This window comes from Phalacrocorax aristotelis, chromosome 7, assembly GCF_949628215.1.
Source record: "Phalacrocorax aristotelis chromosome 7, bGulAri2.1, whole genome shotgun sequence".
Lineage (NCBI taxonomy): Eukaryota > Metazoa > Chordata > Aves > Suliformes > Phalacrocoracidae > Phalacrocorax > Phalacrocorax aristotelis.
In genome coordinates, this window is record NC_134282.1 from 41,842,775 (window position 1) to 41,870,565 (window position 27,791).

The window sequence follows — 27,791 nt, forward strand, 5'->3', positions numbered from 1 at the left end:
CCCCCCCGCTCAGAGGAACCGGGAACCGTTTATTAACGCAGAGCGGCGTTATGAGAAAAGAGTGAAGGGGGATTTGTTTAATATCTTTGTCAGTGATCTGGACGAGGGCATCAAGTGCACCCTCAGTCAGGTCGCAGATGACACCAAGTTGGGCGGGAGTGTTGATCGGCTCGAGGGTAGGAAGGCTCTGCAGAGGGATCTGGACAGGCTGATTCGATGGGCTGAGATCAATTATATGAGATTTAGCAAGGCCAGGTGCCAGGTCCTGCACTTTGGTCACAACAACCCCATGCAACGCTACAGGCTTGGGGAAGAGTGGCTGGAAACCTGCCTGGTGGAGAAGGACCTGAGGGTGCTGGTTGACAGCCAGCCCAGCTGAATATGAGCCAGCAGCGTGCCCAGGTGGCCAACAGCATCCTGGCTTGTATGAGGAAGAGTGCAGCCAGCAGGAGCAAGGAAGTGATTGTGCCCCTGTACTGGGTACTGGTGAGACCTCACCTTGAATACTGGCTTCAGTTTTGGGCTCCTCACTACAAGAAGGACATCGAGGTCCTGGAGTGTGTCCAGAGAAGGACAATGAAGCTGGTGAAGGGTCTGGAGAACAAGTCTGATGAGGAGAGGTTGAGGGAACTGAGGTTGTTTAGCCTGGAGGAGGCTGAGTGGAGACCTTACTGCTCTCCACAACAACCTGAAAGGACGTTGTAATGAGGTGGGTGTTGGTCTCTTCTCCCAAGTTACTAGCAATAGAACAAGAATAGCCAGCTTCAAGCTGCATCAGGGGAGGTTTAGGTTGGACATTAGGAAAAATGTCTTCACTGAAAGAGTGGTCAGGCATTGGAACAGGCTTCCCAGAGAGGTTGTGGAGTCACCATCCCTGGAAGTGTTCAAAAGGCATGTAGACTTGGCACTTCAGGGCATGGTTTAGGAGACATGGTGGTGTTGGGATGACAGTTGGACTTAATGATCCTAGAGGTCTTTTCCAACCTTAATGATTCAATGATTTGGTCACAGCTGCACATGCAGGTTCCATCAGTGCCCTGAGGCCTTAGAGAAGCCTGGAAGAGGACAGCTAGTGGGCAAAGGCCAGCAGCAAAAGAAAAACTAAGTTACAGGTATGCTCTCTGTAGGAACTCACCCAGCCAGGTGGCTAGTCACACCTAGTGCTTGCTGAGTACAGGTCACCCTGCTCTACTGACCTGTAGTTTAAATACAAGTTCTCCATCAATTCCATGCTTACTTCCAGAGGGGCCATTTAGTCACTCACTTTCCTACTGGAGAAGAAAAAGTAATGACTTGACATAAACACACGGGTCGACTTTGAGCAAGTCAGTGCACTATTTAAAAAAATTAAATTAAATTAAATTAAAATAAACCAAAACCACAACAAGAACACAGTACTTTAATAATCCAGAATTTTTACTGGTTTACAATCTGACAGCATATAGTACTGATATGCTAAAACACTCAATTCATGTTTCCTCAATGGAAATTTACATTGAACACTTGCTCGTTTGTAGCTTACAAACAGTATTACTCAAGCTTGAGAGAGAATGAGGCTATTTTTAAAAAATACAACAGTAAATAGATAATTGCTCTGGAATATAGCCTAACGTTTCCATGCTTAGCTTGGAACCAAGAGAATCAATGTATGTGGTCATTTCACTTCTGCATTAAGTCTGGAAAATAATCAAGAAGAAAAAAGTATCACCTCTTTTGGGAAAAAGACCTTGTGTTTATGGTAGCCGGTTATCAAAATAGTGACTTTTGCACTCAGGAAAAAATAAGGTCATATACAAGATCTCACTACGCTTGATAGCATTACATCAGAGAGTTCAGTTTGCTTGTTGAAACTGTTTATGATTCCTGGCTACAGACTGAAGTCCTTCATTTATTCCAAAAAGGATATACATTCTACACTCAAAAGTGATTGTTGTAACTGTTCTCATGCACCATGCCAAACGTCTTGCAACAAGGCCAAGCCCTTCTGGTTGGAAAAAACCCCACACACCCTAGTTTTCTCTGCCCAGTCTGCCAGATACCCATCCTGAAAGTGCCAATAAGCAGTCAAATACTTAGCTGCTGTCTACAGAGCTAAACCAATTATTAAGGTCCACTACTATAATCTGTGACAGAACACCCGACAGTTGCACCTTAGAAGGCCCTGCCCTTGATTGGAATATAAATCATTAAGCAGCTAAACTTGATTTAAGAAAGTAAGGAAGGGATTTGGGCTCTCATTTCCATAATCCAGCCTTTCATTTTTCTCCTTCAAGTAGGCGATAACTACCTCATCTTGTTAGATAATGATAAAATAGATCATCATAGAATCACAATACATGAACATGCAGCCCTTCAACAAATGAAGGAAGACATTACAGCCTGTTTTTTGACACAAAATTATTATGGTACCTAGCAAATAAAAAGTGAAGTACAGCTTTAGGCAACTCAGCACATGACATGTTTTGGCTATGTTTATACAGCACTGCCTGTAAAAAGGCACTTAACTTGCGACTTTATTCATACTATATAAAAAATTAAATTTCAAAACCTAGAGAGTTCTTGACAATTTACAAAAGCCAAAAACCAAAAGAAGCCCATCTTGTTACTAGTCAGATCACTTGTAGTTGTTCTGAAGTTATAGTATGTATAGTCTTTGGTTTTAACAGAATTACTTCTGACTTGCTTATCAGAGCACACATTTATTTGTAATTATAACAAAAGACCGATTTCAAAATAGGAAAAAAGTGTTCTTCTGCAAGTATAAACCAGTTACATACAACCTCACTGATAGCACTGTAGTTCAAAATTTTCTGTACAGTTGCAGTAAAATTTGAAGTTAACTCTGAAATAAAGTCTGTCTTTAAAGATCCAAAATAAGATTTGCAGCAAATTATAACATGGGCACAGTGTCAGTGAGTTGCTCTGTTAATTTATAGTATATACAACCTCATGCAAAAATCTCAGTCCAATATGTTTTCTATACATAAAACACCATATTATGATCCTTTAATGAAAACAGTTGTCAGTTGAATTCCGTTGCTATAAATATAGCCAAGCAATCCTTTAGGATGTTTGAGTTTATGATCTCATGACACTGAGAAAACTAGTACAGTACAGTCCAGACCTACACCAAAAAGCCTCTAGTTTTTCATAGTATTTCAGTCTACTGATTATGTACAGAAGTTGAAGTGATTCTTTTGCCTTAATAATCACTATCCCACACAGATTTCACACTGCATATTTGTTAATTTCTGCATGTCTTATGTAGCATTTCAACATCAAGACATACATAAATAGAAAAAGCCTTTCTTAAAAGTGTTACTCCATTGCTTTATTAAAATATGATTTATATGAAGTACTAATAGCTTAATACAACAGCTTGAAAAAAAAGGATTTTTTCCATTTGCCAGCAACTTAGGACAGTGGTTTTACAGTTAAGGCTGCTGTTCCTGTACAGAATTATGCAAAATTTAACAAATGCATGTCCACTACTTCTAGAGAAATTGATACTTATGAACGTAGATAAGGATTTTTAAACAGAGAATATAAACTAAATAATGCTGATGAACACATTAAATCAATCTAAAAACATATCCAGTTTAAATACAGAGCAAGATACAGTTAAGGGACCTTTTTAAAAAGACTTGAAGGATTTAGCTGTAATAGAAAAACTGTAATTTTGCAAGGCTCCTACATTTTTTGACCCTCCCACCCAAGGCTTCCACTTTTTTTATTAGTCCCTCAAATCTCTTGGGAGAAGTCCTTAGCCAATTTATTTTTGTTTGGTGTAAAGGGATGTCTTTAAACTTAATCACAGTATCAAGAACTAATAAAAAAAGTAGAATTACAAATAAGACAGCTGTGAAAGATTTCTCCTCAGTGCATATGAACAAGGCTGAACAGCTCTACACAGTAAGTCCAACTGTTCTGTGAAGAATCCTTTATCACTAATGCGTTGTTTTCAAGAATATACACACCCTTCCACATAAATAAGCAGCCCCAGATTTTCTAACAAACATTTCAGTTTGCCCAATGATCTTGAATGTCCCATTCTTTGACTACGGACAATTATACCATTGATTTGCAATTACATTTTTAGTACAAAGCACAGCCAAAGTCTTGAAATACAAAAAAGTTCTTAAACAGTCAGAAACTATGGTAGAGACTGGTGCAGTTACTGTGTCTCAATCTGAAAAATGTGATACATACCAGCAGATTATTAATATAGCTTTGCTTTAAAAAGGATGGGGGTTCCAGTCTTTTCCCTTCTAACCCAGGTAAATGTAATCCAAGATTGCCAGAGCCCATGGTGATGAGCGTGCCTTGACAACCCTTGAAATCTCCACAGTTTTGACAACAAGATCTGCTAGTTGTCTCCTTCAACCCTTCTCTTGCGAACTGTGACAAGAGAGAAAAAATATGTTTAACTATTTAATCACTGTAAGGATTTTTCATATTTCTACATCAAGAGTTACTTTGCAGCATAAAAGTTTCATATAGTACAACTTAAGGTAATTAACACTTAGTATTATCCTAATTTTAGGCTTATGCTTTAGTAGTGCTTATTGTGTTATTCATGAACAGCTTCAAATATTTGTGAGGAGAGACTTGTGGGAAACATTAATCATTTTATGTTTGGTAAGCAGATCTAGCCAGTACTCTTTTTTTACATTGCAGTTTTCCAGTGGTGGAAAATTAAGTTTCATGGCTTCAAAAGAAACAGTACAAGAGTTTCACAGTATATCCAATAGGATTTATGCACTTTGAGAAAAAAAGTTACATTCAATAGCCTGAAATATTAAATTGTCAGAAAATGCAAAAGCAACAAAGAATTGTGAATAAAATCACTAAAAGCTCACATGCTGTTTAGACTTAAGAATACACAAGATTGACTGAATGACTGGATTTTTGCTCAATATTTATAGTATTTTTAATTTTTTTCTTTAATTAATCTTTTTCTTTAATTATGTTTTCTTTTTCTCTGCAGACATAACAAATGAGGCTATGGGTCTTTGAAATTCTATAGGGCATATCCATTTTGTTTAAAAGTGGAGCAAGCACATCTATATAAGAAGAAAATGATTCTGTTCTCAAAACCACTCATTGGAAGTTATGTAGTTCTACAGATATTTGCAATCGTGAGTTGATCTTCTTTACCTTCCAATAAAAATAACTGAGGGAAAGCTGTTTTGTTTCCCCTCTCTCTTCCTGTCTCAAGAAATGCTTTAGATACAGTCTAAAGAAACAATCAGAATAGAATCACACTAGAATTTTACTCTTTACAAAGCCGATGTATTGCTCACTTTGAGAGTAACCCATAGGCTTATCTCCACTTGAATCCAAATTGTTTTCATCAGTGACAGAAGTTAGGCATACCTGCTTTCATCAAATAGCAAGAACAGATGGAAGAGTTTCCAACCTCAGACTTCTCCAATCATGCAGTTAAAAGCAACACGTACACAGTTTCAGACAAAGAAAAGGGTAGTACAACACAGGGTAAACAAGGGACAAAGATGATGTATAATTTTTTTTTAGAAAAAACGTACAAAAACAGAAGTGAGATACTTTGAACAGCTCAGTTTTCAGTGCTCAATACCCAGCTGGGTATTCAGAGTAACCTGTCTCTGTAGCTTCAGGGCTGGAGAGGTGAAAAGGTATTTGCAGAAACTTTTACTTGCATACTCCAGACTAAGAAAGCAAAGAAAAAAAGGCAAGATATCAATAGAAACATGGACTCCCAACAGTCAAACCCTAAAATGAGAACTAGTGAAAAGAGAAACCTCAAAAGAGACACATACCTGAAGTGTTATGACAAAAAACACCCCAACAACTGGTTTAGAATCTGTTTTGAGAAACAGTTATGCAGTGTCTGATTGCCTTTCATCTCTCTCTATGCTCTATTCTGTTTCTCCTCCTCCATCTCTTTCAGATCTGTTCTCCTCCACTTTAAACATTACTCAGGGGTGAAGCAGATCTTTCAACCAAATTCCAATTTCCTATGTCATTCCCTCTAATGTATTACTACTAGACGACTTTCACACTGTTGAGATGTGTAATCCTTACTACAAAGCATCTAAAGCCAAAAGGTTTATTTAATTAAAGTTCTAAAATGCAATTCTATTAAAACAGATGGCCCACATTATCTTGCAGTAGTTGAGAGCTTCAGGTATTTGACATGATTATATAAACAATTTCCATTCCTATGCTATACTATTAACCTTTTTTCTGCTGGTCCATTTAGTTTGGATTCTATCAGATGAGCTCCAACAAAACTTACTGCAGCAAATAAAGATGCCTCTGCTACGAGCTGCCTTCAAGAGAGGCAGGGAAGGTACCAGTGCATGAACAGAACCAGAAGGCTAACCATAAGATGACCCAGTCCCGGCCTCTGCACATGACAGTATGTTCAGTTTCCTTGCTCAATCAAAATGAGACCCGTGTACTGGCAGGGCATCCTGCACTATTCACTTCAAGTACTGCCTTTAAAGAAAGGATTAATCTTATCTGAATAAAACTGATCAAAACTATTATTTTCCCTCCCTTTGCCACAACTCAGGTAGAATTTGAATGTTCTTATTCTAGACTACGCTATAAATCCTCAATTTGTACACCTGAACACTCTGCAACAAAATAAAAGGAGAACATCAAGCAGCAACAGGATAGTGGGAGTAAAGCACAGGAGAAATCTGAAACTGATCTACTTGTGTTTTTCTACCCTGGTTACGTCAACATAAAAGCAGAAAAAACAGACACCTTTGAAACCTGTGCCTCACACACATTCATTTAATAGTCACTCTCTACTGACAGATCTTACCCAAATCATTATTTTTTGTGATAGCTGCAGCTGCCCGGGCTCGAGGTCCCTGTTGTGTGAAATGGTATCCAAATTTGAGGATCTTGGTGTTTTCTTCAAGCATCTTGGCAATTTCTACTTCTGCAATTGTGCCCAGCTGCTGCCTCTGATAACACAAAAGGTACACAAAGACAAAACAGCATATGTGTATTCACCGTAAAAGAGATCAGAATACTTTCATCATTAGTCAATAAACACTTAGCTTTATTTTGATTAATCTAAAAGGCAGAAGGTCATAAAATATGTTTGTGCACTTCAAAGCACAAGCAAGCACAGAAGTAACCAGCAATCAACTTCAACTGGATGCTTCTGAGAATCCTAAGGACAATCATTCATGGGGTTAAGACATGTAAAAGTAAAATATTTTGGAAAGTTTATCCCAAGCTGCCTTTCAAAAATATTCAGTCAACTGAGATAGACTGATTTTAATTCTGACATTACCACCATCTTGCTTACCTGATTATCAATTTTTATCTCTGTCAATGTTTCATTGTCTTTCAGTGCATCAACCAGTGCCAAAATTCCAACTCCAGTGATGAAGTTTGATTCTATGTTTAAACTTTTTAATTTTGTATTTACTCTCAGCATATCTGCAAGAGCCTTTGAATGCAAGAAAGCATCGTTAAACTTTTGAATTTTGCTACAGTACATCACAGGACGCAGTGATAACCATTTGCACTAACTAGTTCAATAGCAGCAACAAGTACACAGATGCATGGTGTAACTTTGCAAGTTTTCACTTGCTTTTGAGACTGAAGTGAGTCTTCAACCAGTCATTGTCTACATTCCCTTTTTAAACAGTATTTAGTCAAGAAAAGGCCTGTCTTTCTCTTGTTACAAACTAAAAAGCTACACAGAATATAAATTGTCTGAAATTAGCATATTGGACCAATTCCATTTTGTAATTGCTTCACAGCATACAATGAGTAATGCAAGCTCCTAAGTAAAGGCCAAAGAAAGGGCGTTAGTCAACTGAAAGGAGAATTAGACATGGTTAATTTGTAAACAGGAGATCTGACTTTCAGAATGCTTGCATCTACAGATTTGGTAGGAAGAGGTAAAATTCAAAGCTCTAAGCACAGTACCAGCATGTAGCTAAAAGCACTCTGATAGTAATGGCATATACCTGATCTTATTTCTGAGAAAATAAGACGACAAGAATAGATAACTGCTTAGGTTTACTGTCACAAAAATCATAACCTTTAAATTCTTTTGTATCAAGTCACAATGCAAAAAAAAAAAAAACCAACAAAACCTCACCCAAGAAAACAAGCCTTTACAGATTTTTATTAGAACTGTGTCAGTTCTACTGAAAAGGAACCTTTTAATTGGTCCAAAACAAATCTTTCAAATGTTCATTTGTTCATTTAATGGAGTCTTTCAAACTAGTTTTTACTTCTTTATCTGCAAATAAATAAGGTACTGCTTTTGATTCAACATAGGAAAAACAGGACCAGATGATAAATACTTAAGTTTCAATTGTTTCAACTTAGATACCTTGACTAATATTAGGCTTTATATACCAATGCTTTAAGACAATTTTTGGTAGCACGAAGATCAGAGAAACAGGTATTTTACAACTTTCTTTAACTACAACTCTAATTATTTGAAAAAGATGAGTGTTTTCAGTCCTCAAATATGCTTCTTTTAAAGTTAATTTTGAATATACTATTGGCTCGTGGAATGAGCATCAGGAACTAAACAATTAGGAAAGAAGGAAAAACAGGAAGGAGGCTAGCAAAATGAAAAACTGGGGGGAGGGACTGGAAAAAACTCACTCATATCATACATCTGATGCATTGCTGCCTATTAATCAACTAGTAATCATTTACCAACTTTGATACAACAAAGGTGTGTTAAAGAAAACATACTTTACACTATAATGGAATTTAATAATTTTTATCCCATAATATTCAAAGAGGATTCAATTCAATCCCTTACCATTGTCTTTCCACCCTAACTTCCCTTGCACCCCACTTCAGCATGTCAGCAAGAGTACTTACAGCAGCAACAGGATCATTGCTTCGGGTGGCTGCAAGGCTAAAATTCTTCACATGCGTGTTGGTTTCTAAGGCTTTTGCAAATTCTTTCAGCGTTGGAATTGGTATGTTCTTGAATTAAAAATAGCATTTCATTCTCTTGAGATACACAAATTTATCCCTCCCCCCCCAACTTCTTCCATCATCTTACTCTCTTTAGAGCAAAACGTACTATAGTATTAACTATCACTGGTCTCCAGTCTCAAAGTAAAGGCCTACATGTGTAGCAACGCTATAGGTAAGATGCAGTGGCTATTAGAGTCACCAACTCTATAAAGCAAAGTCATCTTTACTACATTGATGCCATTGCCACAATAGAAGTGTTAAAATACATTTAGTTGACTTGGAACTGTTACTGAGCAAAATTTAAATGAACTGAACATTCTGCTAACTATCAGCATCAAATTAACCTCTCAAATATAAAAATATTTAGAGCTTGAAACTGGTGAAACCATTAGCATTTCATTCTCTATGTTCTAGTAAGAATAATTCCAGAATTTGCCAATTCATAGTTTGATAATTTTTACAGTGTAGTAGCAACCAAGCTTAAAAGGGATAATTTTAGATAATTAATTAGAGTAGCAAATTTCTCAGTCTATTATATCCGAAATTTTGTTCTGTTGCCTTTTAGGCATTTATTTTGGCTAGCATTTCTCTACTGTACAATACTCTTAGACCATGTGTTTTATTTTCTTCCTTTGGTAAGGCAACAAATAGCCCTGACTTCCAGCAAGGCTACAGCTAGCAGCTTATCACTGCTGTCTGTGCTGTAAATCAGGAGCGCTGTAGTTCTGTTTTCTTTCACCCAAATATACAAAAGTTTTATCATGTTTAAAAACACAACTGTTACACCTATGAGGAGAAGCTGCCCTGATTTGCCGACAGCTCTTTTGTACAAGAATCAGAAGGATGTCAGATACAAATATCACACTGTTTGCAACAGCAGTAACTGAGAGCACATTGCTTCATCAAGGACAAAGGCTTCAAAGCAGTAGTTAACTCCACAGTGGTGATCTGCTGGAACTGTTGCCAACTTGGCAGCAACAGAAGCCTGGGCTGGCAGTAAGAAAATCTAAGACTTTTTAAATACACATTTGGCAAAAGGAACTAAGATGGCTTATTGGTTTAGCTCCAGGTTTCTGAGATCACACATGCTGCAACATTTAGCAGAAAGGCTGCTGTACTTAAAATAAGCCTATTGTACTTTCTTGTACAGTTTTACAACTTAAAGTGCCTTCTACTGAGAAAAAGCAGTGTATTTACTGCAGACTTCAGTAATTACCTTAATGTTATTTAGATTAACTTCAGTAAGACGGGAATCATTATCTTTAATCCTTTGCAGTGCCTCCTCCACATTTGTGGGATTTGGTGGTTCATCAAAAACAGGCAACATTTTTTCACCTTTTACTATATCTGAAAAGGCATTAATTGTAATCAAACAGGTCACATGCATTCACTGTCAATAAATGATATCCGTACAAAATATTTGCTGTATTTAAAGATCATTTCACCAGTCTTTACATCTTTCCCCCACCCAAAAAGCATACCATCCTCTCCTGACCACATTTTCATAAAGTTCAATTCTTTTCCAAAGGCCCCCACAGCTTTTCTCCTTTTCTCGCACACCAGCTTTTTTTTCAGAAAGCAGGTAGGAGTTGAATTACAAACACAAAACTTAAAAACCAACACACATGAATGCATGTTTATGCCTACTTTTGTCCCCTCAAGAGCGAGCATGCACATTTTCAAATCAAGACTCAATAGTCTATAAAGAATGCTAGTGCAAGAGAAAATAGTTAATGCTATAGTAATTGTGTACAGTACAAAGAATTCATTTATCTGGCACTTGAGTACATACTTACTTGAGAAGCTGTCTTTGTCAATCCCATTACTGCTTCCTACTACATCACAAAACTGATTGTTTGTTATCAAGTTGGACATTCCCAGTATAGCTGTAAGAGGAGAAAAAGAAAAGGCAAAAAAACAATTTTACTGTTCCTGAATAATTCAGCTCAAATGCAGACTTCCTTTAAATAATAACCAATGTTTGTAAAACACCCAGTTATCAGTACAATACACCGTTCTCTCAATTGAAATAAAAGTAGAAAAAAAAAGGTAATTAATTTTAGACTTTTTAGTTGGCTTTCACATCTTAGAAAGAATTGACCTCACCGGGTTCAAGCAAAGTTGAAAGTGCAGATCAGTCACAAAATTCTTGACTGAAGCTTTAAGAATACAGGCACATAGCAGCACATTCTTATACACAACAAAAACCAGCCCGTCCAAGGAATGAACTTAAAGGTTTTGAGTTTGAAAATCAGATATCATACACAGGCTAAAACAATCTACCTTCCTAGAAATTATCAAAAATCAAAGATGATATGCTGCAACCAAACTGGCATATAACATGTTCTAGTTTCTATCACACTGCAGGTTCATATAGTCACATTTCAGATAACAAACACACTACCACCTCAATTATAGATCTTCCTTGTCTAAATATGCACCAGCCCATTAATACTTAAAAAAACTAACCTGCAAGGTCACCTAATTCTGTGTCTGTGGCACTGGTCAAGGCTTCCTCCAGTTCTGGATCCAGAGAGAATTTTTCTTCTGTGTAAGTCTGTACAGGCTTTTGCTTGGGGATAAATATTTTCCCTGGAGTAAAGAAAATGGAAAGTCTGACATTACTTTGTATTATATAGCTACTTATCTTTAAACTTTTCCATACCTAAGGAATATGTATTACATTTAGTAAATCTTGAGAAGAGCACCAAGACAACGTAAAGGAATGAGGTTTCTTCCATTTGTTCTTTAAAGTCAGAAATAAAGGAAGAGCATAAGCAGGAATATAACATTACTTATTCCAAATTTTCAGGACTCTGTATGATGACTCCAATCTTATTTGTTTCTTCTAAATATTAGAAAGTAAAATATAAGCCTCCATTATACCTTTTAAACAGCCTAGAAAAAGTGCCTGTATGGAAAATTTAGTATTACTAGAGAATGATGACTAATATTCTCTCAAGGGAGAAAGGAACGCAGACAGAACCATAATCTGGATGTGTCAGAGAAACAAAAGCTGAAGAATCATCTGAAATCACAGACCTGAGTATTCACTGCAGTTTTACTGCATACACGATATTTCCAATTTCAGACGTTAACTCAATTTTCAGGTAGAAAGGGGGATGCCTGAGCTGCTTGAGAAAACCATGGTTTGTAAACAGCACAAACCAAGAGAATAGATTTCTCTGCCAATGACACTGTTTTCTGAAATGATACTTAGAAAGGTCAGAGAAGATTCAGTGGGGAAAAGGAGCAGTAGTAACATCACATTCTGCACGAGCTTTTTAGTCATTACAGATGGGTACTGGGAAAAGTTATTTTAGGAGACATGCATTATAAATAGAGGTCTGTGTGGTTAGCATAACTCCTGCATACATCGTCAGCTGAAAGTTAGAGTAAGAAAGCAGAATGAGAAAGCTATTCTAACAGTTACTCTGAAAACAGTTCAGATTTTAAGGATTTAGAGTTGGCCTTTCAGAACAAAGAAGTCTACCACTGGTTAGGAACCCAGAAGATGTAAGGGGTGCTTAGGTTCAGGACAAATTAATGTGGTAAAAGAAAGCTCCTGTACTGTATGACAGAACAAAACTGATGCCTTTGATAGAAGTAATTCACAACTAGAAAACTGTAGATCTAACCTTAACAGTTATTCAAAGTTTTTGAAACTTTCCAAGTTGCCCAAGCTACCAGCAGACAGAGCTGTGGAAAAGGGCTTCCAGCTTCCTTTTGTTGTTTCCTGGGGTAGCAAGTAGTGTCGACAATCTTCCTATTAAGGCTCAGTGTTAATTCAGGAGCCCAACCTCTTCCATATTCATAGCTAAAAAGCATCTACACAAACCACACTAGCTCATCCCAATTACACGATGACAACCCACCATGCACCAGAATCAGACCAGCTGGGCAGACGCCAGAAGCCTAAGATTCTTTTTCCACATACTGCATAGAAATGTATCTTGTTACATGTTTGGACAGACTATGTTTAGCATTTTAAAATACCTCCCAGTGACAAGAAACTTTATAAGGATGTTTCACTTTTAGTTCTGGGAAATCCTAACAAAGTAGGATTTTGGTTTCACCAGTTGCGGGAGGCAATGCCTGAAGTCAGCTCCTGTGTCCCACAGCAGATACAGACATCGAAAAATCCATCCACCTTTTCTCTCTCTCCAAATTCCCATCCTAGATTACAATAGTTTGTGGTTCATTTTCTTTTTAAAGGAACTGAATGCATTACCACTAGCACAGATTACAAAGTGTATCAGGTTTTCCTCTGACAACAGTCTGATGACCAAGATCTGTTGCTAGCAACAGAGTATTTTTGTTCCTGGGTTGCTGTCTCTCTGGAAAGTTGTATAAATGGTCATTACCCATATTTAGAAGCAGAAAGTAAATCTTACATAACTGTGCTGACTACAAAGAGTAGCTGAAAGCAGCTGACATGCATTACCACCCATACCTCAAGTTTGATGGACAGTGCAACAGAGATAATGTTTGTGGTGAATCAGGATTAAAAGAAAACCTTCATAAATTGAAGGTTTAGGTAGTAAGTGTTTAAGATTATTTTGATATAATTGAAACAGTACATTCCTAGCCCTGTTTTATTTTACCAGCATCACCTACTGGGGAGATAACTTTCAACTTAAATTGTGATTTTCAGAAGAGATATGAGAATGTTTGATGAGGTTTTCATTAACCCATGAAACACTCTGAACAGCATACACACGATCTAATGCCTTTTGTTTGTTATGTTGGTGTTGTTTTCCCTCAGTAATACAGACTAGTAAAAAAACATGAGTATTTCAGAGTACAAGGAAGGAGAAGAGAAGGAAAGAGTGATTTTTGCTCCTCAGCCTTTGTTCATGTCACCCTGTTTGCAGCATCAGTGCAGCAGGCAGCGAGTGGGAGAAGGAAACTGATCTCAGTTAAAACCACCTTTGTAAAAATATATTTCAACCTAGATGAGCCTCCTGTCTGGTTTGTCACACAGTACCAACAAAAAAGAACTAATTTTCCTGATGTTACTTTAGGTAATTCTTAAGTTCATAGGTTAGGACCTTCTGCTTCTAAGCACTGGCTTCTGAAGACTAAGACTAAGTTTATCCATACACGCCCGACTAAGATAACCTAAAAAAAGTATATCGATTTTAATTAAAGCAAAAATGTTAAAAGCTGCTCCCCTTCAGAAATGTTCATTGCAGCCAGCACCAGTCACACGAACTGGTTCAGGAGCAGTTTTTGTTATAAAACAGGACACACCTTTGTGTATATAATCTCTTGTTCATTGCCTTCACCTCATCCTAGCCCAGAGAGTTCAGAGGCTTACAATGGACATACAAAAGCAGGTCCTTCCCCACTCCCCCCTTCTAGTAATGAACTTACTTCAAAGAGGCAAAGACCCCTGTCTCTTTGTGGACAATGATCTAACTCAAGGCCTGCTGCTAAGACAGTTTGGCAATTCCCTTCCCCTCTTACTAATGTAAGCTTAAAAAGAAAAAACAGACAACACATCTGTGCAGCCCATGAGATAAGCAGCTTTCTCAGGCCTCATGTAGAACGTTTCCAAATAGATGGGATTTGATCACATGAAGGAATAAGACATCCTCCTTTTCGGCCAGCAAGAATACTGCAAAGATCAAGCAATACAACACAAAGAGGCAAATTTCAGAGATGTTCACATGATTTCTGTAATAATTATATATTCAGGTCTTCTATGCCTTTAGCTAACGCGTTAAACAATGCACATTCCAGGATTAAGTCACAGGCTTTCTTTGCTACAGAATGAACTCTCAGTTCCAAGTTTCACACAATTGCATTGCTCAAAAGGCAAAACACTGGATAACATCTGTTCAAGTGCCCTAGACATTTCATACACGGACTCACAGTATCTAAGGTGGGACTGCAAATCTTGCAGAAATCAGATCTGTTGAGTGTGGCCATGCACTGCATATTGCTGGTACTATTCGCACACATTCCATGGTCCTACCCCCATGCTACTAGGCAGCAAGCAGCCATGACTTGCAAATCAGAAGAAAGTCAGATGAGAAGAAGAAAATCTACTTTGCAGTACTCTGCAGAAAAAGAATCAAGTGTCACCTGAGGGCAATCAAATACAAGCTCATCTCATCAGTGACTTCATGAAGAAGAGAGAGCAACATCTGATATACTCCTTACATCTTATGTTCCTTAAAGCTTCATCAATCCAGAAGTTGATATAATTGACAATTCATCAGTCACTAGTTCTTACCACGTGACAGACTTAGGTTCATCAGTTCACTTCTCAGCACAATTTAAGACTAATTTTTTAATTCAAATTACAAGTGACTTCGTTAATGTCTTGCTGTAGAAACAGTACTGTTATTCGTTATCTGATTACAGAGCACATAGCAGTGAGTTAGAAAACTGTTTTACGTTGAGGCTAGAGTAGCACATGTTATTTTAGTCTAGTGGTGTTCTATGGAGAATGTCAGTTTGACAAGTTGTCTCTCCAAAGCTCCTACAGGATATTAGCTTCATTCTACAACAGGTAACACACCTCCTTTAAAGACCAGTGGTTGAAAGGCAGACAGAGAACACAGCATCCCAAATCCTGCTGCAACAGGAGCAAACGGTGATCTAGAGCAACAACTGAGCAGGCAGAACCAAGAGCACTCTAGCAATGTGACTACAGTTTCAGCCTAACAATATTTCCTGGGTGATAGAGAAGGGGGGAAAACCAAACCAAACCACAACACAACATTAAAGCAGAAGTTGCATGAAATGCAAATCTACAAAGAACACACACACCGCGGCAGGAATGCAGAGGGAGAGTTGGAAAAGAAAGCCATGATTCGGAGAGTGCAAAGGCTAGAAATACAAAGCTCAGTTTACATAATTTGATAATGCCTTGCTCTATACAGCACAAAGTACATTACCGATGTTAGTTTTATACTGGTTTATGTTTTAATAATTCTCATCTTTTGCTGTTCCAAGAGAGGTGAGGAGCATTGGTCAGATGTATGGAACACACTAGAGGGCAACAGACTCCAGTGCTGAATTTCACTGTTTAGATGAGAGATCCTTCTCCTTGCAGTATGCCTTGTAAAATCTTTATGACATACTTACATATGCAAACTGAGACAAAGCTAGGTTTGTGGAAATTATTACCACATTGCTCTGATGAATCTCTTGAACAATGGTTTACTGTATGGTTCAACACTTAATTGGAACAGAATGTGACTGAAGTCATTAAATCATGTTTAAAAACAAAGTATGTTTTTAAGGATGCTTTTAGAAACAAAATCAAGCACTAGGAAAATGCAATAGAATATAATTTAGGGATTGTTAAGCTTCACATTTCTTTAGCGCTTTTCATCTTGCTACATCAGGACACTTTACATGATTTCAGATCTTCCACATTTCATAGCACACAGCAAAAAAAGGTTCCAAAGACTTGGCAAAATCACATTATCTATCAGTGAAAGATGCCACATTGTTTTAATAATGTTACCCCAAAACAGGCTACTTTGGACAACTGGAAGAGAGAATTTTCCTTCACGCTGTAGTAGGGGAAACAGGTTACCAGAATCGATAGCAAGCCATGTTGTTTAAAATTAACCCAGGGTAAAGTTCTTTGATAAACCTGCAGGCCAAATTGCCATGCAGGACATCAGTTCTACTAAAATAAGAGAAGGAAAGAGAAGAGGACATATTTTCCCCTTCCTACTCCATGAAATGAATAATTAGACTAAGTTAGAGCAGCGAGACCAGCAAGGCACAAAGAAATATTTCAGTAAAGCCCAACCCACAGAAATGGCACCAAGAAAATAGCTGCAACTCCAATCCATCTCTCTCCCCTCAAATACCCTAGATTTGATGGTTATGATTGCCTGCTTTCTTCTAAATTAACAGGATAATCAAGCAAGATTTTCACCTACCCCATTCTACAATTTGTTAGCATTTCTCCATAGTATATTTATCTAGCCAAAGAGAAAAATTACAAGCCAGCTTAGTCATTTGTTTAAGTATTAAGTTTTGCTCCACTCCATTTCCAATTTTTACATCTGGATAAAGACCATGATTTCTTGATTTAAAAGATTAAGTACACAGGTTTGCCATTTTTGTGCAAAATGGCCACAAACATGGCAATAAGTCAAAGCTGAACCATAACATTTTCCTGAGGGGGAAATAAAAGGTTATCCCTCACCTACTATAAAACAAGCTTATCCTTCTTGCCTCCTGCTACCCATTTAACAGAGCATGAATTTCCATACTGAACATCTGTTTACACATTTTTAGTTTTGATGAAAGTAAGCTACATCTCATTTTTCATATTATCTTCTCTTTTTCTATGGTACTAAAATAAATGGTAGAAAAAGTATTAAATAGCAACTTTTTTTTTTTTTTACAATATACGGGAAATTTTATTAACTAAACTGGTATGACATATTGCAACATCCAGACAGACTGCTATTTAGTAATACTTTACTACATAAAGGAAATGACATTTGATCTTTCTTAACCAAGATCTGCATTACAGCTGGACCCTTCTGTTTTTCTACAGGATTCTCACAGATTTTATCTACCCAAACAAATAGTTTTGCCATGTGCATGTATACATAAGCTGACTCTAAAGAACCACCTATCTGAATGAAGCACTAGTACTCCACAGAAAAAGTACTAACTACAGCAAATCCTCCATGTCCACCCTCATCTCCTGAAGGAGTGGTGTACAACCTCGCCAAGCCACAAGGGATTCCCCAAACCAGCTACAAGGCCCAGATATACTTGAACTCAATCACATTAAACCATTAGGCTGTCTCCAACATATACTAACAAATAATCTGGCAACAGATGGAACAGGGGAGGAAACAGCAGCACACTACAGAGCCAAACATGGGATCAACAGGTACTTGCCAGCAGCAGAAGTACCATAAGGGTACTGCTGCTATAGGTATCTTTGACTGCCTTCTACATTCAGTACATTGTGTTATCCTTAACTTGGTTACTCTTACAGAGTCAGTCAGCAAACTCCAATTCTCCTGCCAGCAAAGGAGTGTCACAGTTATATCTCCACAAAAGTGCTGTTAAACTACGCAAATAAGGCAAAACATGGTGTATTAAGGAAGTACTACATCATACGCAGTGCAGCACGTTATAAAGTCACAATCTCTCTATTACTGCAAGGAAAATAAGACACACCAACATTGACAAGTAACAGCTATCTAGTACAAGCAGAGAAAATGCAAATACCCCCAACAAAATTTTCACCAAATATATGCCACAATCACAATCATATATACAAACTCAAGAGATGAATGAAGACTCAAGTCTGAAATAAGCAATGACTCACACCGGAGAATTAAGTAGAATTAAAATGTTCAAACCCTTAAGAACAGAGGAACCCGATCATCTTGGTCAGCTGGAATACAACTTTATAAAACAATTTACCAAAGTCTTACTGCAGCATATCTGCCGAGCTGCTGGGGAAGGTTCAGGCAAGGTAGGATTCACAAGCAGCACACAAACACTGTGGCAACAGCAAAAGCTTCCTCCTATGCATAGGTACCTAGCACAGAAGTGGGAGTTTCTGTCCCTACCAACAGTGCTTAGTAAGGCACAAATTTGGGAACTCTTGTTCTGTGGGGAAAAAATAAAATATATATATATATATATAAAAAAATCTATTCTTACAATATTGAAGATGCACATTCCTTTTTAATTTTCTCCTGAAAACGAAAATGTTTCTCATCAAGTCAACAGGAAGACTAGATCCAAAACATAGGTTTAAATTCCCAGGCTTTAGTAATGTGTCCACTCATTGGGTCAATGTTTCCATGGTTTTCAGACCACAAACCACTGCAAGATTTCAAAGCTTCTTGTGACGTTAACTGTGTAATTATTTAATAATAACTATGCAATCTTATTAAACCTCTCAGGAAGGATATTAGAAAGATAACATGATCGCATACACCACTGGCCTGGCCTTATCAGCTTACAACGTCTCTGAACATTACTGAGTATCTACCATTACATCATTCTACTGCTATTTTTTAAATTCAATGTAGTATTACAAATGTTACTGTCTGTACTTGGCGCCACAGGGCAATAAGCCACAGGCACAATGACAGCATTTGTTATTTTTGACACAAATCAGCAGTAGCTCTTACTGTGAGTACACCATCCCCATCAGAACCTTGCAATCTTTGATAAAAATCTTTGAGCCTTATTTCCTTCCTGCGCTACTTGCAAACAGCATGCCAGCCCCAGTGCCACAAAATGCTTGAACAGGAAGCATCCCACCTCTGCACACTAGCACTCATTTGGGAATGCTGCAAGTTAAAAAGCATTAGAGCTGCCAGTGCTTCAATAAACTTTGGTTCACAGTAGTTCTGGCTAGTCTACTTCAGAGATTTCATAACCACCTACACCGGAAAGGGTGGTGTTACCTTTCTTTTCTCTTGTAAAAGGCACATAGTCTTCCCTGTCTTTGTGCTCAAGAGCCTGCTTCTCCAAATATGCAAGGAGTCGTTCCCTGTCGAAGGGACCTGAAGCCTTTTTAGCAGTCTGGTCTTTCTGTCGGAAGCCTGCTGGCAGAAGTGCATTCTGCAAAACAAAATGGAGCAAACAAGTACAGCTTAGAAAGCTGAGTGAACACCTGTTAATTTTTATTTCCCTCTTCCTTGTCCCTCTACCCAAGGTTCAAACCCAGTACATCCTCCTTTTTAGGCAATCTCTGATCCCTTTCCAACTTCCTTTTTTTTCAGGGCAGGGTAAGGGTTTTTCAGGCAGATTACAGAAGGTAATCTGTTCTTCAGATACCAAGAATATAATGAAAAATACAGCTCGCTGCACTCTGAATAGGACTGAAGCAATTCTCTAAGTACAATAACTCCCAGCACTAGACTTGCTAGTTACTTTGCATTTCTTTTCCAGAATTAACACTGTTTAAATGAGTAGTAGTAAATAAAACTCAGCTATTTACAGTTTAGACATTTCAGCAAGAGGACTGCTTCCTCCATCACTTACATCCACATGTTTTGAAGTCTTTAAGACTTCTTTAAGTCTGGCATTTAACACAGATCATTTCTACTTTTGACCTGACTCAACGTGGAGTGGTTTTCTTTTGCTATCATCAATGTATTTCAGCTAAAGAGAAAAAAGAAAAAAAAAGAAAAAAATGGAGGCTATTAGTATGGAAAGAACAGAACATATTGAAACTCAGACTACCATAAAAGACAACCAATCACTTTCGCCTCTGTTAAAATGTGTATAAAGCCAAAGCCAATTAAAATATCAAGAATATCTTGCAGTGCAAGTGCAACAAAATAGGTGATCACAATATTCTTAACTGATCCCTGAACATAAAGATTAAACTTAATCCTGGTCCTATAAAAGCAAGAACAGAGAATCAGGAGGTGAAAATACAAGTCTTGGACTCTGACATTAGCTGCAGTGTCAGTAGAGGACATAGCTTTCTGTTATAAAGGGCTGAGTTAAAATATTCCTTATTCAATACCCCATGCTGACATAGCATTCAGGATCTGAGTAATTATTTGCCTCCTCTTTGCAAAGTTAGCACAAGGACAGGAATAGATATAGGCTACTAGATACAGGACCAGAAATCTTCAGAAGAGATTAGCACCCTCCCTCTCCCATCGAATTCCAACAGCAAAAGCGACAAAATAAAAATGGATGCGAAAGGGCTGTTTACCAGACAGCACTGGAAACAGGAAAGTTAAACGGGCCTTTCTAAATCAACTTTTCAAGAACATGACTAAGAGCAATTTTTACATCTAAATAAATCCCAGAAAGCTCCTCCTAACAATGCCTTCTTCCATTTTCCTCTACTGCAGTTGTATTCACATTGCAAACAGGAAGTAAACAGCTGAAACATTATATACACATATATATCTGTAAATAAGATCATTAGCAGACTAGGAAAAAGCTCTTTGCAAAAGTATATTTTCAAGTAAAAAGAGCCTCAATTTATTTCAGACTAGTTTCTGAACAAATTAAAAAAAAATTCAAACTTCTCTTGGCTCATACCTACCTCAGGGTCAAGATCATCCAAAACAGTTTCCAGTTGTTTCAGTTCTTCTTCTGAAAGTTTGCAGAGAATTTCATCCTCATCAAGATCTTTGTACTTGTCCAAATCCTTTCGAAATGGGAGTGTCATGACTTGGGCAGTAGCAAGATGCTCAAACACTCAAAAACCCAAATCTTATTCTTAAGCAGATCTGTAAAAAAAAAAAAGTTTCAAAAAGAAATAACCATAGGTAAGGTAAATATCCCAACTACAAAGCATCTTCAACCTCCAAATACATATCTGAAAAAAAGGCTTTTTCATCCAGTATTCATATCTATCTGTTATTCTACAACAAAGTGTGCTTGGAAGCTGTCTACACCTTGCTGCTTCACTTACAAGAATCCCATCGTGCCATGCCCTTTTCCATCAATAACTAAGCTATATATACTTTCAGATGAATGGCAGTACCCAGTTTACTTGAATACTCCAAACCCATAATTCCCACAAAGCAGGGCAGGCTGCAGGGTGGGAGGGAAGAGACATCAATTATACCTAGTATTTTTGAGTCCAGCTTAACGCCATCATTTTTTACAGATACTGCAGTCAAAAGAAGAGTTAAGATGCTTTGCATTTATTGTTGCTGCTGCTGTTTGAGGTCAGTAAAGGGGAACTTCACTATAAACAAGTTAATTGGCTGTTACTGACTCACATCCCTGCCTATTACCTACAGAGGGAACAAAGGAAGTTTGCTTCCGAGTTAATTATAGCACTACCATTGAAGTAACATTCTGTTCTATCTGAGGAAAACTAAAATACCTTGAGGAAAGATTAAAGACTTAGGGAATACAGCTCCTAAGTAGCAGCACTCCATTCAATCCTACTACCAAAAAAAAACCCCAAAGATACAGAACAGACTACATAAATCCTCACTAAATATTATACTTAAAAGAAACTGGGGTCCTTCAAAAGATGTACAAGATGTACAGTCTATATAATACTCCTCAGGGACAAGGAGAGCACAGGGAACCTTTTTTCTAACAGCCACAATTTTTGAGCATTTACTTGGAAAAAAACCCACCTAATCATGACATTGTTGAAGCAGACAAGTAGGTTTCTCTCATTTTTCTCTAAGAAGTTCTGGGATTCTCATTTTGTTCAGCGAAATTCTTGCTTCAAGTTGAGCACACACACAAAAAAGGTAACTTGAATGACTGTAAGCGAGCAAGTGTCTGTAATGTATTTGGGGAGCAAAAGCTAGATCCGTACATTCAGGCTCATTAGCCTCTCTAACCCCTTTCTCAGCTCTACAGCAATACTCAACACAGATCAGCAATAACAACAATACAGCAAACATTATTTGTTCTCTTAATAGCAGACATTCCAGTTCAGATGCTCACACCACATATACTAACTGCACTACTACAAACCCACACTTACACTGTATTTCAAAAAGATCAATTGCCTCTTCAGGAAAAGGAAAAGATGGGCTGTATATACTTGCTATACCATGGAATCCTGCTTACAGGAGTCATTCCTTCACCTCAGTTGTTTACATCAAAAAAGGTCTCCCTGGCCATCACAATTTCATACAGTGATTTTTAATTCAGAGACACTGAACAGACAGACATAAGCACATAAAGGTTCATCCACACCTTTCAGTCAAGTTTACCTGTAAAGTAAATCTGGTTTTAACAATTGCCTTTGTAAAATCAGTGAATTTACGGTTCCTACCAACATCTACAGCTGAATGAGGAATATATTTTTAAAATCAGACATCCTGAAAATATCTATAAAGTATTACTGATATAAACAGTAGAGCTTGCTTGTAAACCAGAGTTGACATTGACAGGACATAAGTCTAACGTTGAACTATCAACTTAGGTAAAGTTCTCTCAAACATAAAAAAACAGGAGGAATTCTCAATTTCATGGTAAATTATGTCAAAAGAACACTGTCCGACTTCCTCTGAACTAACACCAATCACACTGGAAGAGCTTGGACCTTTTGCAAGAGGCCACAGAGCCAAGAACATCAGAGTTCAATGGCTGCAGAAAAACGCAGAGGGTAGCACACCTATGTTTTTCAAAGCTGTGTTCCAAAAGTAACCAAAGGAGTGTCTCTGTGGTCTAGTGTGCCACCTCCTACAGTTTTCATAGTCTCATGGTATTTATTTCTCCAGGTGCATAACAGCTGAAGGACAATTAGCTGATAGCTGCAGCAGATGCCACACGATCTGTATGCAAACTTCTTATTCCTAGAGCCTTAATGTCTTCCCCTTCCTTACGGTTTAAGTCATTACACACTATCATAAGAGAAAAACATTTCTTGCAGCCAATTACACAGCATTGTCTGTGACCAGGGTGCACCCTCTGAATCCTACATCAACACACTGCTATTTCCCACATTTCTGCATGTCCATTTGCATTCAAATATTAAAATATGTAGTTTTAACAGGTAATTGTAAGGAGCAGAATAGTTAACATACTGCAGAATAATGCTCCCCTTACTCTGATGGAGAGCAGCACTGCATAACCATACATTACATTCACATAGGCTATATTTCCTCTCCATGAATCACTCTAAAATGCTGTCAACACAGAATTAATTACCTTTTATTTACTGCAATGGTATGCTTTACATTGGAAAACCACTCATCCTTTATAATGCATTAATTAATGTTCAGGTCATAGCCCTTAGCCTTGCTTGTTTTTAAAATATGATCAAAGTAGACATTTCAAATCCTAAAGTTACATTGTTCACGTGTGCAAAAAAGTGAAAAATCAATCAGCAGAGCAAAAAACCCCCCGCTATTTCTGTAACTGAGTCTTTATTTCAGCAAGAGGAAGAGAATCGCATGTGGCCTGGCAAATTTAAATTTACAGAGTTTTGGACACATTTTCTAATACCTATCAAAAGTGTTATTTAAAATATGAAAGCATACTTAACTTGAGACACCTTTAAAAAGTTAGGATGGTAGCACTGATTAGCATGTCTGCACTACATAGGGACTGCTTGGTAACAACTTTCAGAAACATTCCCTACAAAAGAAACCACAGCATATGACACTCATATATAACGTGCTAAAAATCAGGTTTTAAAACATGGTATCTGGAATTCTCATTGCCTAAAAAGGGCATAAAGGCCAGCCGAAGCCCTAATCTAATCAAACAAGCCCCTTCACCTCCCATTAAACACATTCACTACTCTGCTTTCAATAACTCACTGTAGCAGAGCAGCTTTGAGAAAGACACGTGTAACAAATTAAAAGTTTTTAGAAGGAGCAGTTATTTAGACTATGAATATTTGTGGCACATCTGACTGCAAAATTGCAGGCAAAGCTGTAACCAGTAATTTTGGCTTTGCAAATGCTTTGCACTTTTTTGATAAGCGGAGCTAGTTTTCTTCTATCCTTCTTAGCTTTAGAATGAAACCATTACGTATGTTAAAAGTCAAAAGAGCTAGTGTTCTTTTTTCAGATATATAACTATGGGGTAAACTAAGTTCTTCACACTGGCAACTTCATAGCTGCATGAGAAACATTTGGGGCAATGGATACAAAGCCATTAAATCAACCAAATTTCCATTCTCTGTTTATTAAGCAGAAGTTGAAAAATCAGAAATGAAAATATTCTGCTAGACATCACAAAGACAAAAATCTTGCCATTATTCCTTCACCTGAGAAATCAATGAGCAACTCAAGAAATGAGAAGATAGCAGTAACTTTAACTTCAGGCCATTTTATAATTACTTGAATCATCCCCTGAGACTGTCAAGCAACTTTCATACACTTCTTAACTGCAAGTTAAAATATTTTTGTTCTCCCCTATCTGAAAGTGTGGTTTTTAAAAACCACAAGGTTCTAAAAATAGCTAGCTTCCAATTTTCTTTAAAAATTCACACAACCACCCCCGAAATTTTTTTTAAGGTTGGACTAGATGACTCCCGAGGTCCCTTCCAACCTGTGATTCTGTGATACTTAAGAACACAATTTCTTGGGACCCTATCAGAAGTAACTCTTTAGAAATATCTTCCCCACAGGAAACTACAGTCTTTTTAAAGTCCACTGTAAATGGTTTCCATAACTTGGATTTTAAAATAGAAGTGACATCATGAAAAACGAACTGAGCCGGTTTTGACTAGCACACTTGCAGAGTTCACTTCAATCTCATTTGTTCCTTCAGAGCCTCCTTCCATCCAGCCTCTGGGTGAACCTGACCAGGGCAGGTGGGTTCAGAGGGCTATCGGCATTCCTGCACCAGTCAGGGCCCCAGACCATCCCAGCTACTTGGAGGAACCTAATCTGAGCATTTCCCCAGGGAACCCCTGTGATGGCAACAACTTTATTTTCCAGTGGGCAAGATTATACAAAACTGTAAGAAAAATGTGCTGCACTTGAAAGAGCTATCTTTATTTGCCAAAGCTAGGAGAAAAATGAGTAAATGTAAACATTACCGTAATCCCAGCAAGTCCCTTAGGATGGTTTTGCAACACCTCATCATATGTCTGCTTAACAGCCCAATGCTGCTTTTCCTCACAGAAAGCTCTCAAGAGCCCACCTGAGACTTCCAAGCCTCCAGCTTCGGGTAGCATACACAAACCAGGTTCTCCTGCCCAGGGAACCAGCAGACATTCCCCAGCCAAAAGCTCTACAGAGCCAGCAGGTGGCAGCTTGTCTTTGCCTATGCTTTTTCTCAGGGCAAATTGTGTTTTCCAGGCAGTAAGGAATAGCTATTCTGGGCTGAAAACAAGCCTGAGGCTTCATTCTGTTCAAAGAAACAATTTATTAAGTTTTATAGATGGCAAGCAGAGGTTCCCTGACTTCACATTTGTCCATACAGCAACCCCAGGAGTGGAGTGGGACAGACAGCTACTGCTGAGTAACTACAGAGACCATGAAGATTTTCATGACAAAGGAAATCAGAGAACACCTGTGTTTCCAGCTCCTACCAGCTCCTCCTCTGTACTGGAGGGCATCTGGAACAGACAAAGCCCACCTGCTCTTTTATATGTCCTGTATACAACTACACAGAACTAGGACACAGCTATCTTGCAGGCAGGGTGCTGCTCTGAGTGATGGCTAAGTGCCAAGCTGGCATTATCCCATAAAAACTTACTCCCGTGTGCCTGTTCTGGAGAACCGGTCACCCATACTATGGGGCTGTATGGATGTACCCATCCAGCCCAGGCAAGAGCAGAGGTGGGGAGCCACGAGCCCTGAAGCATGCATTCAGCACATCCATCTCCATGACACTTTCCAGGCATGCTCATTAAACTAGCTGCAGAGCAGGTGTTATGATCACAAATAAATACAAGGCTGGGATAAGCTAAAAATCCCATTTACCACAGGTACTGCCCACCCCAAGATGTGTCTCCGGCAGAAATCACCACTCCAGCTGTCCAGTCCTCCCAACACACAGGGCAGCACCACTGTGTCGGGACTTACTGACTGACCACCAGGAGGGACGTTTTGATGTAACTTTTTTTCAGAGAGTACCTGGATTTTAGAGATGTACCGCCCATAGACATGGATACACAGTATCTCCTCCTGGAGGAACTGCCTACAGGTGTTTCAGTCAAAAAGAAACATCAGATGCAAGCTACTGAACACTTATAGAAACATTCAGATATTTGTGTCCATTACAGAAAAGCGAAATTTACAATCCCAGAACAGGACAATAGAAGTTCACTTTGTTCACATCACATTGTTTGGGGAATACCAGCCCATTTCAGGTTCTCCCCTACATCACAGGCTGCCTTTCAACCTCTGTACACCTGACACAGCAGCAAAACATTAGTCTTGAGGATACAGTCAATATATTATAGCAAATTTAAAGCATACAGCAACCAGTCTAGAAGATCCCTTATTTTCAACACAGCTTGCGCCTACCCACAAAGAAGCAGGTAGGTAGCTTTCAGAGGCTTCTCCTGCGAGCTTAGGTGCAAAATTCTCAGGAAACAGAGAAAGCGCGATGTGCAGGGGAGCCTCCCGTCCGCTCCCCCGCAGGCAGGCCAGGCCTCGCTCGGGGCCGGCTCCCCGCCAGGCGAGCCTCGCCGGGGGCTCCCGGCAGCCGGAGCCCGGTGCCAGCGCTGCAGAGCACAGCCCTCCGCCGGCCACGAGCGACCGGAAGAACCTTCTTCCGTAATTAACCGTCATTAACTTGCATGCTTTATAAGTTGTAGAAAAAATATGCAGCAAATTGAAAGAATTACGCTAACCAGATCTACAGGTAAAGTTTTTAAAGTCACAGTTTTCGGATTTCACAGCAGATCTGGGTGCTGGCTAAAAAATATTAGCAGTCACCCACCCAGCTCCTCTCGGCCCCTGAACCCACGAAACCCCTTTAAGCGCCGACAGCAGGAAAACCCCGCTGCCGGGGAGCCCATTTCCCCACGTAAACACCAAAACCCCGCCCTGCGCCCTTCCACCCCGCGCTAACCGAGCCCTGAGTTTCCCGCTCCGGAAAACCAACCGAGGTTTCGCCCCCCTCAGTGAGCCGCTGGGGTCCGGGGCAGGCGGGCGCCGACCCAGCCCCTTCTTCCTCCTCCTCCCGCCGCAGCGGCCCCTCCCGGCGGGCTCCCGCCGCTCTGTAGCAGCGGGCGGGGGGCTGCGCCCGCCACCGCCCGCCACCGCCCACCCCTTCACACCCCCCCGGCCCTCCCACCAGGGCGCCCGCGCCCCGGCCCCGGCCCCGGCCCCGGCCCCGGCCCCGGCCCCGGCCCCGGCCCCGGCCCCGGCCCCGGCGGCCGCTCCCCACTCACCCGGGCGGCGGCAGCGACCCAACTCCCTCAGCCGCGACCAACAGCCTCGCGCCCCGCCCGCCCCGGCGCCTGC

The 27,791-nt window shown here is 39.1% G+C and overlaps 1 protein-coding gene across 3 annotated transcripts; it reads right to left on the reverse strand.

The window, feature by feature from the left end:
* Nucleotides 1-1,379: 1,379 nt before the first annotated feature.
* Nucleotides 1,380-27,791, reverse strand: LOC142060307 (tropomodulin-3-like). 3 transcript variants are annotated; one of them, XM_075100353.1, is made up of 10 exons: nucleotides 27,719-27,791; nucleotides 20,984-21,170; nucleotides 19,380-19,536; nucleotides 11,428-11,550; nucleotides 10,755-10,844; nucleotides 10,175-10,305; nucleotides 8,857-8,964; nucleotides 7,310-7,453; nucleotides 6,815-6,959; nucleotides 1,380-4,398 (listed from the first exon to the last, which is right to left on the reverse strand). In XM_075100353.1, the coding sequence occupies exons 2-10, from the start codon at nucleotides 21,107-21,109 to the stop codon at nucleotides 4,367-4,369; spliced, it is 1,056 nt and encodes a 351-aa protein (XP_074956454.1). In that variant the 5' UTR covers nucleotides 21,110-21,170; nucleotides 27,719-27,791; the 3' UTR covers nucleotides 1,380-4,366. The 3 variants fall into 3 exon arrangements, with proteins under 3 accessions (XP_074956454.1, XP_074956456.1, XP_074956455.1); XM_075100355.1 differs by lacking the exon at nucleotides 27,719-27,791 and adding an exon at nucleotides 27,430-27,551; XM_075100354.1 differs by lacking the exon at nucleotides 27,719-27,791 and adding an exon at nucleotides 22,038-23,680.

Bases quoted from the DNA above. Each gene is read 5' to 3' on its own strand.
- LOC142060307 (XM_075100353.1), bottom strand. From the start codon at position 21,109: ATGACACTCCCATTTCGAAAGGATTTGGACAAGTACAAAGATCTTGAT. The intron at 19,537-20,983 runs GTAGGTATGAGC...TTTGTTTTGCAG, and splicing joins TGGATGATCTTGACCCTGAG to AATGCACTTCTGCCAGCAGG. The intron at 10,306-10,754 runs GTAAGTATGTAC...ATGCCTTTTCAG, and splicing joins TGACAAAGACAGCTTCTCAA to ATATAGTAAAAGGTGAAAAA.